Source organism: Aulonocara stuartgranti (assembly GCF_965226115.1).
Source record: "Aulonocara stuartgranti genome assembly, chromosome: 6".
Lineage (NCBI taxonomy): Eukaryota > Metazoa > Chordata > Actinopteri > Cichliformes > Cichlidae > Aulonocara > Aulonocara stuartgranti.
In genome coordinates, this window is record NC_138944.1 from 1,208,153 (window position 1) to 1,221,284 (window position 13,132).

At 43.9% G+C, this 13,132-nt stretch overlaps 1 protein-coding gene across 1 annotated transcript in view; it reads left to right on the forward strand.

The window, feature by feature from the left end:
* Positions 1-9,983: 9,983 nt before the first annotated feature.
* LOC309707998 (neuronal membrane glycoprotein M6-a-like) overlaps positions 9,984-13,132 on the forward strand; it is a 28,835-nt gene continuing 25,686 nt past the window's right edge. Inside the window, exon 1 of the mRNA XM_082535686.1 lies at positions 9,984-10,210. Within this exon, the coding sequence (XP_082391812.1) occupies positions 10,174-10,210 (37 nt within the window). The 5' untranslated portion in view covers positions 9,984-10,173. The remainder of the gene's footprint in view (positions 10,211-13,132) is intronic.

Genomic DNA, 13,132 nt, shown 5'->3' on the forward strand with positions numbered 1-13,132 from the left:
CCTTCTTTCCTTCCAAGGTGACAACAGTAGTTTACCAGAACATGAGGTCCCAGACAACGATGGGATCACCAGCCAGCTTCACTGAGTCCAGCGGCCTTGTTCGCTCCTGCCGACTTTAGCCGTACAGCTCTCAGTCTCCAGTTCAGCCTGAAAATGACGAGCTGGACAGTCTCTAGTCTGTGAGCCTCCAAAGGGAATCCAACAATCAGGCTTCCAACCAGTTTGTTGAGTCTGACTCTTCTTCTATTTCTGGTACAGCTGACGCCTTAACCTTTTCTGGCCTGATCAGTGCTGTGTCCTTTCCATTTCTCTGTTCCTGGTTCAGTTTTTCAAGAAGGGTAGATGTTGGCAACCCTTGCTAGCAACATCCCTTTCAACGGTTGCAAGAGCCTGCTTTGCATTGCCAACAACAAGTCATACTCATGCCCTTTGTCACCAATTCTGTTCATAATTTTTATGGACAGTTGCATTTGTTGACATTAAGAAACGCTGACAGATGTTGACCACTGGGGTAAATCTTCTTTAGACTATGCACGATCAATTAGAAAAGTTTTGGTCCAATCTGAAGCAAAGCTCATTAGATTGTGAAAGTTTAAATTATTTGGTGGCCTTTTCTTTCCAACATAAACAGGCACAAGTCCTGTCTCATGTTTTAGAAAGCTGAGAGCACTGCTAAATGTCATTACAATGAGTCTCCATTTGGGGGCGCTCCAACATATCAAATGAGATACTGCTAGTGACGCTGGAGATTACTTCAGGATTAGTTAGTTGATGAAGAAGATCTACTCATCTTCCCACTTATCCCTAGCTGTCTTCACTCACTGCTGTATTTTTCTTGAGCTTGTTCAGTTTTAGGCTGTTAGGACTCGCTCATCTTGCAGTATTATTTTGAGTTGAAGCAACAATTTCAAACTGAAACAGGTTTTTATCCATAGCATGAAGTGAAATTTCATGTTTTAAGTTAAGGTGTTTGAATGTGAACTCTAAATATGAGAGTGAAGTAAAAGGAGCGATCAGATTTCATTTAACTCTCCTTCTTTGCACATTTATATTATTTTTGTGCAGAATTGCCTGGATTTGGTAGGTGTAGCTCACCACCCTCTCTGCTTTCAGCCCCAAGAAAAGTATTTAAAACATTTACCTTGTAAACCAGAACTATCCAAACTACAGGCACTGCTGGTGCGTCTGAGCTGCTCCGTCTCTACAAGCAAGAACCAAAAGGATTCCCGGATGGCACAGGCACAAGGAGGCAAGTGCAGAAAACTGCAGAGAAGCTTTGGCTCTACATAAAAGACTGATGCTGCCATCACGGTGTCACCTCTTTGTTTTTAAAGTTTCATTTTAATGCCTCACTTTCAAAATGTAACATTTGAGCTGGAAGTGTTTGTATTTCAATAAGAGGGTTGAGTCTTAAGATAGCTAGAATAAATAAACAGTACACTACACTTTAGCTTTTCATGCACCAAAACTTCATCACAGAGAACCAAATTATTTGCGTTCACAAATATTACCATGAACATAATTTTCTGTGTTGTTACACAGTTTACCAAACAGTCTATGGGGACTGACTTGGTGCCAGAGCCAGGCTGAAGTGGGCATTAGAGCATGTTGCATGACATTTGCATGTTGGCTTCATTTTTAAACCAAGAGGTTGGGTCTTAGGGAAAACTGTGTTTACGTTATAGAAGTTTGACTTTAAATTATAAAACTGCCATTTTTCCTTCCAGTCTAGCAAACGCTCTGCCCAGAGTAGAGTTAGATCATCAGTCTCATAAAAACCACTCCAGTATTTACTTGAATGTTTGCTTTGGCTCATAACATATTGTAGTATTTAATTAGTTTAGTCTGTTACTGTATTGGAGCAACTGTAACTCACATAATTTCCTTCAGGATTAATAAAGTATTCTGATTCTGTGCATCTTCTAAATTTCCCGTCTCTGAAGTCTGGAGCAGATTTTGTGAGGAACCTCTGGATGTTTGGCTGCATTCATCCTTCTCTCTGTTCTGAAAGTCATCTCCACAGCAAGCTTCACTGTAGGGGTGTCAGCAAAAAGCGTTTTCCTTGTTCACTGAGCTCTGAGCTTCTTACTGAACTCTAGTGCAGGCTATCATCTCTCGCTTACTCCGTGTTTTTAATGTAGCTGCTCACGAAGACCTGATGAATCAGGGCTCCTCAGGTGGACTTATGGAGACCAGTCCGAAACCTTTGGTGACAATTTTGTACGCTGGTTTTGCTTTACTGTAACTGTACAAGACAGACCTTTAAAATGGTGCAGATGTACAGAAGTAGGTGGGAAAATAATCATGACTGCATCATATTGTACTGTATTTATAACCACGCTTAGATTAAAAAAATATCATTCATTATCATTCATGTCTATAAACACTGGGAATAAACTCAGCACAGAGCGAATAAAGTAAGGTGTAAGGAGACAGTGCTCAAACCTGTCATACTACACAAATACAGGATGAATGTAAAAAATATTTTTCATTTAGTTTAAAAACTAAAACGTTATATTTTAATTAAACCTTGAGGTCTAAATGATCCATACCCACAGACGATAGAAAGGTGGTTTCCAGAATTCCAGGCCCTGACATTTGCACTGTCACTATATTTGTTTAAAAATAAAAACAAATCAAAAACACAGATGTGACGAGGAGGGGCGGGTCTGACTTTCAAACCGCTTGCTCATTTGTTAAAAACTTGCTACATTGTACCCCAACAGAGGTCGATCATCTTGTTAATAATTTCACCTCCTCACTACGTACGACTCTGGATACTGTAGCTCCTGTGAAAACTAAGGTCTCTAATCAGAAGTACCTGACTCCGTGGTATAATTCTCAAACACGTACCCTAAAGCAGATGACTCGTAATCTGGAGAGGAAATGGCGTGTCACAAATTTAGAGGATCATCATTTAGCCTGGAGAAATAGTTTGCTACTTTATAAGAAAGCCCTCCGCAAAGCCAGAACATCTTACTATTCATCACTGATTGAAGAAAATAAGAACAACCCCAGGTTTCTCTTCAGCTCTGTAGCCAGGCTGACAAAAAGTCAGAGCTCTGTTGAGCCAACCATCCCTTTAACGTTAACTAGTAATGACTTCATGAACTTCTTCACCACTGTTGGGCAAGTTACTTTAAAAAACTAATTAGCAGTAGTTACTAGTTATTTCTTCTAAAGGTAATCGAGTTAGTAACCAAGTTACAATATTATAAAAGTAACTAATTTCTCGGAAAAGTTACTATTGCATTACTTTAACTCTCTGGCGTATAATTGGCTATTTTTGACTAATTTTACTTTTTCCTCCACATTCACCTTTAAAAACTATTTACTTGCCTTGTTTGGTGTCATTCTTTTCAGCACAACCTCACATGTTTGAATTTACTGTTATTTGTTTCATTTTGACATAATGTATTAACACAATTGATCTAAAATCAAAAACCATAAAATCTGTCACGGCCTGGGGATCAGCAAGACGATGATCGGCCATTTCTACCTTTCTCTCTCTCTCTCGCTTTCTGTCGCCGGGCCGGAACTTATTGTGGGTTCACACCTTCAGCCCACGCCCACTGAAGGGGAACACACCTGATGCCCATCAAGCCGCTCGGCATTTAAGCCAGGAGGAGTCTCCTGGTCTTCGCTGGATCGTTGTCTACCACGTGTCAGTGAGAGTCAAGCTACAGCTCAAGATAAGTCGAGCTGTAGCTTGTGAACGGTGTAACTCATTCTCGTTTCCTCGCCTACAGACCTCCAGGATAACCTTCCCTGTGTGAATCTTGGTGTCAAGTGTGGGGAAAGGAACTGCGGTCGTGAGTGTGGAGAGTTGGAGAACGAGTGATTCCCCCCTTGGATTTCCCTGGAGCCCCATCCCCCACATTGTTGTCTATAGCACTGCCCTGCACTTCCTGTATATACACCTGGTGAACTCCGTAAATAAATTCTTGTGTTCAGCTGATTCTGAAGTTCTGCGCTTGAGTCCCTCACGTTGAACAGTAACAAAATCACAGTAGATAAAAGTTATATTTTTTACTGTAACAACCACAAACATTAACAACTCATTTTCATACCTTGAAATACAAATAGAAATTGTAAATTTTAAAAACCCATGCACAAGTTTTGCAAACAACAAAGTTATTTGCATCTATTTACCTAAAAATGCAGCCCAGGCGTTTTTTTTCTATAACTATTTCAAACTATTTACAGAACAATCAGCTGTTCTGCATCAAATAAGATGCCACACAAATTATTTGTGCCACTCCAAAATATAGTTTCTGTCTGTTATAAGATGAAGGAGAACATCACAGCCTGATACCTGCAGGCCTGACAGCAGCAGGTGTGTCTGCTCCTGTTTTCCACCTGTAGGCAGCGTTTACACTGCAAACTGCCTTTGGTGGCTTTTTGACAGAACTGTGACATTCAGCAGTCGCCTCATTGTTCTGACACACTCCTTCTCTCTCTCTGGCCGTCACTCCTAAAACTTCCCCCCCTTCCTAAACAACCAAATGCCATGTTGCCATATCATTTTTTGATTGGTCGACATGGTACATTTTTCCTGCAGTGGGAAATGGTGTTTTTTTTGTTTTGTTTTTGCTCACAAGCTGAGAATGCTTTCCTTAGAAAATGCAGTTTTGGTTGATACGTCTCTACAACGTTGCGTGGAGATCAGGGGCAGTACACCTGGATTGTGTGGACAAGAGATATTTTACTTTGTATTCTTATGGTGACATTTTATAATCATAACTATCATTGATCAGTCATTCATCATTGTTGAATCTGATGACAGTATAATCTTTGTTTTATATCTATGGTAATCTGAGTAAAGATTAATGTATGCATATTATCATCATTGTAATCAAGTCTCAAATGGTATCCACAGCATTGTATTCACCGTCCATAACTGGAGGGTCCAGCAGGACCTTGTTCTAATTCATTTGCAGGCCTACATCAGAACATGCACATACAGAGTTATGTAAACACGCACGTTCGCATACACACTTATTTACACAGGGAGGTCATGTCAGGACATTCTCTAGTTGGACACACAGGCTCACAGAACTGCACAACATGACATGTCACACACTTGTTTTTCTCTAAAAGTATCATCCGATGTTTGTATAAGGAGAACTTTGGACTATGGGGAGACTGTTATCATTTCCAGTAAGGTCTAACTGTGTGATGTCATCATGGGTTATATAAGGATGGGGAGCTGTCCACTCTTTGGAGAATCTGTTGCAAGTTTTCTTCCCACACTTCTGCGCAGAGTGTGTAATTAAAGATCACTATTTTGACGCCTCCCTGGACTCAGCCTGCTTTCTTCTCTTACCCAAATCGAACGAATCTTAACAATTGGCAGACCGGGGTGGTGGTCCCCATCTTTAGGAAAGGGGACTGGAGGGTGTGTTCCAACTGCAGGGGAATCATACTCCACTGCCTCCCTGGGAAAGTCTATGCCAGGGTGCTGGAGAGGAAAGTCTGTCCATTAGTCGAACCTCGGATACAGGAGGAACAATGCGGTTTTCGTCCTGGTCGTGGAACACTGTACCAGCTCTTTATCCTCTCAAGAGCTTGAGGATGCATGGGAGTTTGCCCAAACAGTCCACATGTATTTTGTGGACTTGGAGAAGGCATTCGACCGTGTCCCTTGGGGGGTGCTCTGGGAGTATGGAGTGTCTGGCCCATTGCTACGGGCCATTCAGTCCTTATACGACTGTTGCAAGAGCTTGGTTCGCATTGCTGGCAATAAGTCGGACTCGTTCCCGGTGGGTGATGGGCTCCGCCAGGGCTGCCCTTTGTCACTGATTCTGTTCATAATTTTTATGGACAGGATTTCTAGGCGCAGCCAAGTGGCGGAGGGCTTTCGCTTCGGTGGCCTCAGAATCTTATCTCTGCTTTTTGCAGATGATGTGGTTCTGTTGGCTTCATCGGGTGAGGGCCTCCAGCTCCCACTGGAATGGTTCACAGCCGAGTGTGAAGCAGCGGGAATGAGGATCAGCACCTCCAAATCGGAGGCCATGGTTCTCAGATTTGGAGGGTGGAGTGCCCACTCCGGGTCAGGGACAAGTTCCTGCCCCAAGTGGAGGAGTTTAAGTATCTTGGGGTCTTGTTCACGAGTGACGGGAGAAGGGAGCCGGAGATCGACAGACAGATTGGGGCTGCAGCTGCAATAATGCAGACGCTGCACCGGTCTGTTGTGGTGAAGAGAGAGCTGAGTGTTAAAGCGAAGCTCTCAATTTACCGGTCGATCTACGTCCCTACCCTCATCTATGATCACGAGCTGTGGGTAGTGACCGAAAGAACGAGATCGCGGATACAAGCGGCAGAAATGAGCTTCCTCCGAAGGGTGGCTGGCCTCTCAATTAGAGATAGGGTGAGAAGTTCAGCCATCCGGGAGGGGCTCAGAGTAGAGCCGCTGATCCTCCACATCGAAAGGAGCCAGCTGAGGTGGTTCGGGCATCTGACAAGGATGCCTCCTAGACATGCTGGAGAGATTATATCTCTCGGTTGGCCTGGAAATGCCTTGGTGTTCCCCCAGACAAGCTGGAGGGGAGATGGAGGTCTGGGCTTCTCTGCTTAGGCTGCTGCCCCCACGACCCGGCCCGGATAAGCGGAAGAAGATGGATGGATGTTAACGGCGTTAGTAATGCCATTACTTTTAAGGAATGCCTTAAAGACATAAAGACCTGGATGGCCGCTAACTTTCTGCTTCTTAATTCAGATCAAACTGAGGTTATTGTACTCGGCCCTGAAAATCTTAGAAATATGGTATCTAAGCAGATTCTTACTCTGGATGGCATTACCTTGGCCTCCAGTAACGCTGTGAGGAACCTTGGAGTCATGTTTGACCAGGACATGTCCTTCAACGCACATATTAAACAAATATGTAAGACTGCGTTCTTCCATTTGTGCAACATCTCTAAAGTTAGAAATATCCTGTCTCAGAGTGACGCTGAAAAACTAGTTCATGCATTTATTACTTCCAGGCTGGACGACTGTAATTCATTATTATCAGGAAGTCCTAAAAACTCCCTGAAAAGCCTTCAGCTGATCCAAAATGCTGCAGCAAGAGTCCTGACAGGGACTAGAAAGAGAGCAGATTTCTCCTGTTTTGGCTTCCTGTTAAATCCAGAATTGAATTCAAAATCCTGCTCCTCACATACAAGGTCTTAAATAATCAGGCCCCATCTTATCTTAATGACCTTGTAGTACCATATCACCCTATTAGAGCACTTCGCTCTCGCTCTGCAGGCCTACTTGTTGTGTTGTTCCTAGAGTATTTAAAAGTAGAATGGGAGGCAGAGCCTTCAGTTTTCAGGCCCCTCTTCTGTGGACTCTGTAGCATTGACCTCGAACAGATTTTATGTGGTACACAGCGCTCAAAAATCTGTCAAAAAATGTTTTACTACGACTTTAGTAGCTACGAAGCCGCAGCGCTTGATGGGTTGTTGGAACATTACGGCTGCCGTAGTCAGGAGCCTCACGGAGGAATCTGGGTCCAAAACTCCGTCAGCTTCAGGTCCCAAAGTCAAACGAACACTGCAGCATCACTGAGAGTTGAAAAACTGTCTACATTATTTCATCTTTAATAAAATGATCAGCGTTGCTGCTTTACCAGGTGTAACACTTAAGTTTAACGTCCAGGCATCCATGAAAACAGAATTTATGAAATTTAATGGAGTCAGAAGTTAGCAGGAAGTTAGCTCGCTAGCTTCCACCTAAACATGATATAGCATGTTCTGACTGAGAGATTTCTGAAACAATTCAAACGTACAGCTCTGCTATCACTTCCAACATAAATGAAGACAGAAAACTAAACAGCAGTGACGTTTGTAAGGTTACTAAAGTTGGGCTAGCTGGTATATAATGATGTGCTGGAGGATGAACGCTAACTTTTTTCCACTCAATAAAAGTTAACATGAGGGTTCCTGATGGTTAGAGACAAATGCAATCGCATGGCAGGATGCTGTAAATGGACCAAACTTCAGTCAGGAGAACAACTGAGATAATCCATCCACAACACGAGGTCAGTCATTAATATACTGCAACGACATGGGAATAGAGCAGCTGCCAGAGAATTCAACATTAATGAATCAATGGTACAGAAGTGGAAGAAGCGCAGTTTTTGGCTTCCCTCATATTCCAAAATGTGCTTTGTCTCTTCGCTATTACTGTCGCCCGGCATAGTATGCAGATGATATTGCTTGCAGCCGTTGCGATGCTTTCGACCAAAAACAGGCGCAGCTTGATGACACCATCAACATCGCTATCACGGGAGAGTGGTATAGTCAAAATCTCTACCATTGGCCAAATTCATATCGTTTCTACTATGTACCATTTATCCCGCCCACCCCTAGTTTGTGCTTCACTGCAGGTTTGCCTGAGGACTGCAGGCAAACCTTTTTTTCTTTGTTAGACCTTTCATACGCTGGGATATGCAGGGGTTTTCAACATCTGCTCAGTCAGTACAGTGCAAACTGACTATCTGATCAGAACGCAGAGCCACAACCGTAGACTGATTACTTTTACAAATAAAATTATTTTTGTGGGTTTTGTGGATTTGTCACTGGCATGGTGGTGCAGTGGTCAGCACTGTTGCCTCATTTCAAGAAGCTTGTTCTTCAGAGCGTTGCTGATTCCTTCCACAGACCAAAAGCATGCATGTGACCATAAACTGTGTGGTGTAGTGCTCATCGTTCTCTCTGTGTTAGCTCTGTGGTGGACTGGCGACATGTCCAGGCAGTTTGATCAAAGGTTAGTGGATGGGATTCATCAGGAGCAAGTGAAGGTTTTATCCTTAAAGCTGATGTGGCCAAAGCAGGAAAAATGGGCAAGTGTGAGGATTTTTTTTTACAAAACGCCAAAACTATGATGGGTACTGGATCGGAGCTTCTCCACAGCTGCTGCTCCTGTGTGGTGTTCCCAGTGTGGAGGACTCAATATCTATCAGAAGTGGTCCACAAAGGAGTAGTGGTGAACCAGCGACAGGGTCATGGGCAGCCAAGGCTCACCTTTGTGCTGGTTCTGATAGAAAGGTGTCAGAGCCACAGAGCATCACAGCCTGATGTGTGGGGCTGCACAGCCACAGACCAGTCAAGGTGCTCATGCTGATCCCCGTCCAAGCACCAACAATGGGCACCTGAGCATCAGAACTGGACCACGCACCAATGTAAGAAGGCGTCCTGGTGTGATGAATCATGTTTCACAGGTGTGTTGCTCACCTGGGAAACACCAGGTAAGGGAAGAGGCGGTGTGATGTAATGTTCTGCTGGGAAACTTTGGGTTCTCCCATACATGTGGCCGTTGCTATAACACGTACCACCTACCTAGGCATTGTTGCAGACCATCTACACCCTTTCATGGAAATGGTACTCCCTGATGGCTGTGGCCTCTTTCAGCAGGATAACGGATCAGGAATAGTTTGAGGAGCACAGCAATGAGTTCATTCCAATCGAGCATCTGTGGGATGTGCTAGACCAGGGGTGTCCAACTCCAGGCCTCGAGGGCCGGTGTCCTGCAGGTTTTAGATGTGTCCTTGATCCAACACAGCTGATTTAAATGGATAAAAAACCTACTCAACATGTCTTGTAGTTCTCCAGAGGCCTGGTAACGAGCTAATGTCATTTTAAATCTTTGTCACTTCAGAGCTGCCTCGTTTGTTGTTTCCCCTGGACTTCCTTTTATTCCTTGAAACCGTGTTTGAGGATGTTTTCACGCTGCTCTGTTTAACCTGTCTGTGCTTTTTTCACATCTCTTTACTTTGTCATTCGGAGTAAATATAGACAGATGCCTTCGTTTTTATTAGTATTAAGCTTTTACTCTGTCGTTGGTCATGAGAAATCCTGCACGTGTTGTTTCTTTTCTTTAATTTTCTAAGACTAAAAAAATATTAGTGTCAATATTTTTTTGTTAAGGAGGTTTCATGTTTTTCTGTTTCTGTACTGAAAGCGAAAGCTGTGGATGGATCCAGAGACAGGATGCTGGACAGGTCCAGATAGTGAGGAGAGAGAGCGTTGGAACAGGGACTTCCCTGAGCCTCCATCATCTGCAGGGAGGGAAAAACACTCACACACACACTGCCTCCCACACACACACACGCACACTCTGCTGAGAGCTAGCAAGGGGCTTTAAACAGCTTCACACATAACCGAGACAAAGGGACTGTAACCTGCCACAATGGAAGAAAACATGGATGAATCGCAAAGCCAGAAAGGTAGGAAAGGACGAGCCATCGATTCCTTTTTATCTTCCGTCACTCGTTCCTTTATGCCATTGTTCTGTTCATCCTTCCCTCCCTGTATCATGGGATTCCTTTGTGTGTTGTGGGCAGAGAGAAGGAGGACGGCATACACGTCCTGGAGGGAAAAAAGGGGAAAAGAAGCTTAGACTTTAGGCTGTATATTTAATTTGCAACTTTTCTCAGCACGGTTCACATTCCCCGTTTTCCCCATCAGTCATCTCGGCAGAAATGGAAAGAGGCTGTGGATTGTAATGGAGCCTCCTCAGGAGGCTGTCTGCTCCGGATAAAAACACGGGATCGTACACGAGCCGTGTGCGTCCATGAACGGGAGCTTAAATACGCAGATTGTTTGGGCTGAGGGTGCATGGAAACGACAGACACCGGAGGCTTGGTGTTGTTTTGGAGGCTGGACGGACAGATGGACGGACAGATGGATGGATGCATGGATGGATGGATGGATGAATGGATGGAGGTGGGAGTGGCTGGGGGAGGAAAAGGGGAAGAAGAGGGTGATAGAAGGAGGGTGCGTGGGGCAAAACCTTGGAATAAAGACTAAAAATCAGAGGGAGGAGGGATAAGTGGGGCAGTGATTGATGCCTCCATTGGGATTTTCTTTGTTAGCCCTCATTGTTGATGCTTCACGCTTGTCTGAACGCCTTTTCCTCTCCACTCTCCCTCGCTCTCTGCACCCCCCCCCCCCCCTTTTCCGTCTGTGTCGCTCCCTTTCCCTCCATTTTCTTCATATCTCTCCATCTCTGGCCCTTACCCCTCTTTCCTTCACCCGTTCAGCCTTGGTGTATTCCAGGCTGGATTTTTTCCATCTTTCTGTCTGTATCTTGTTTTCCCGTCTACCTGTTTCTGTCTCTCTCTCTAGAAGAGGATATTTTGGCTGATCTCCCACTCGCCACCATCTCACTCTCTCGGTTGACTCCCTCTCGCTCCTTCATTCCCGTTTTTCTTCCGCCGTCCATTTTTCAAATTCTATTTCTGATCTGAATCTTTCCACATGCGTCCATCCCTCTGACCGCCTCGGGGTGGTTTGCAGAGAGTGTTATTTTGCATTTTCCCCCCCAAATGATTCTTGTTGTTGTTGATGTTGGCAGTAAAAATGGGCGTGTCCATTTTCTTCATCACACCTTCAGAGCCAAATGAGACATCTACTGCTGCTTGATTCACAAATACAACCAATAAAGGAGGCGGTTTTGATTAAAAGAAAATAGAAATATTTATATACAAGGCCAAATGAATGTTTATTCTCGCTGTATCTATGGAAACACCATCCTGACATCGTCTTCTGTTGTGTGATAGGCGCATTTGTGTGTTTTTTCTGGAAGCAACCTGTTTTAGCCAATCAGAGATGCGGGTGGTGTTCAAGCAAACATGATTTTTCATTCCTGTCACTTCTCTTTTTTTTAAGCCTCACCCCCTCTCCTTCTGTCCATTCTCTAACTAGTTCCCATCCTACATCCGTGTCACACTCCCTCTTCGTCCCTGTCTTTAGTTCAGCCATTACAGGCCTCATCTCTTCCCCTGCACCACACAAAACACAGGTGTGAGATGAAACGAGGCAGCACAGGTGAGAGACACAGAGCGGCTGTATAAGTACGACGTAGAGTTGTTTTCAAAGGAATCGATTTACTTTTACATCAGTGGTGTTTCAATAAAGGTTCAAATGGATTTGATTGCAGATATGTGGCTGAAGGGTGCATTAAATATAATCTCCAATAATTCTACCGTAGTTCACTTTTAACAGGACCAAAAACTGTCATATATGTTAATGTGAAATGGAGTCATGTCACACGAGTGGAATAAAAAGTCTTTACAGTGAAGGTTCTGAAATTTGTGACTTTGCCAACGTTGGTGTTTGCAGGGATGGTGTTTAGTTAAAATTCCGGTTCTCCGTCATCCAGAGACGGATTTAATATTTCATATCAGAACAAAAGTCTCACAGATCCGAAGGTGCGTTTGGATTCAGCATTTTGTTTGATTTCATTCCTGTTCTCATCATAGACTGTATCCAAACACTCGACTCTCATTCAGACATGAAAAGGTGGCCTTTGTAATAAACTTGTAATCTTTCCGACGACCAGCAGGGGGCGACTCCTCTGGCTGCAGAAACAGTCTTATTGTGTAGAAGTCTTACTTATTGAAGGAAAGCTCATCATGACCACAGACTCCTCAGGTTGTTCTTGTAAATCGTCTGTGCTTGTCCATCAGCTGTTAGCACGAACGTGCTGCTTTCAGGCTCAAAGGAAACTATTAAGCTTGACAATAATAACTCAGTGTAGTAAAAACCAATCTTTAAACAGCTGTTCCAACTCCTTTCTCTTTCTGGGGTTATATTAATGGGCATTTGTCTACGAAATCCCTTCATCATCTTATATAAGCACTTCCTGCTGTGGTAACCGACCCCAGATTCTCCACAGAGTTAATTAAAGTTTCATGTATTCTAACCTGAAAGTCTGAAAGCGTAGCAGCAACACTCTGAAAGGTTTTGATCATTTTCCCTTCCTGCTGAGGACCGATTTTAGAGACTTGCTGGTTTAATTGAAAATCTCTGGTTCATTAAACACGTCTCAGGCTGTTTGTTTGCTCACGTGCACCTCTGGGAGCAGCTGGATAGCTCAGGTCATTTAGAGCTCTACTGCATGCCTCAGTCCTTTATTTGGCTCGGTTAAAACGGTGACTGCTCATGTTACAATAGTAATAGTACAATAGTTTGGAGAAGTGGCCGACGATTGTGTGACATGAAGTCGTCTGGGTAGAAGACTTTTTCGAGCTGATAATGATGCACCTGGAAGGACCTGTGAGCAGTTAATGGTAGCTGCACGGCACAAACGCGTCCGGAGGTCCAGTTCAGGCAGACGGCTAGCAGCTACAGCCGCCTGTGTCACC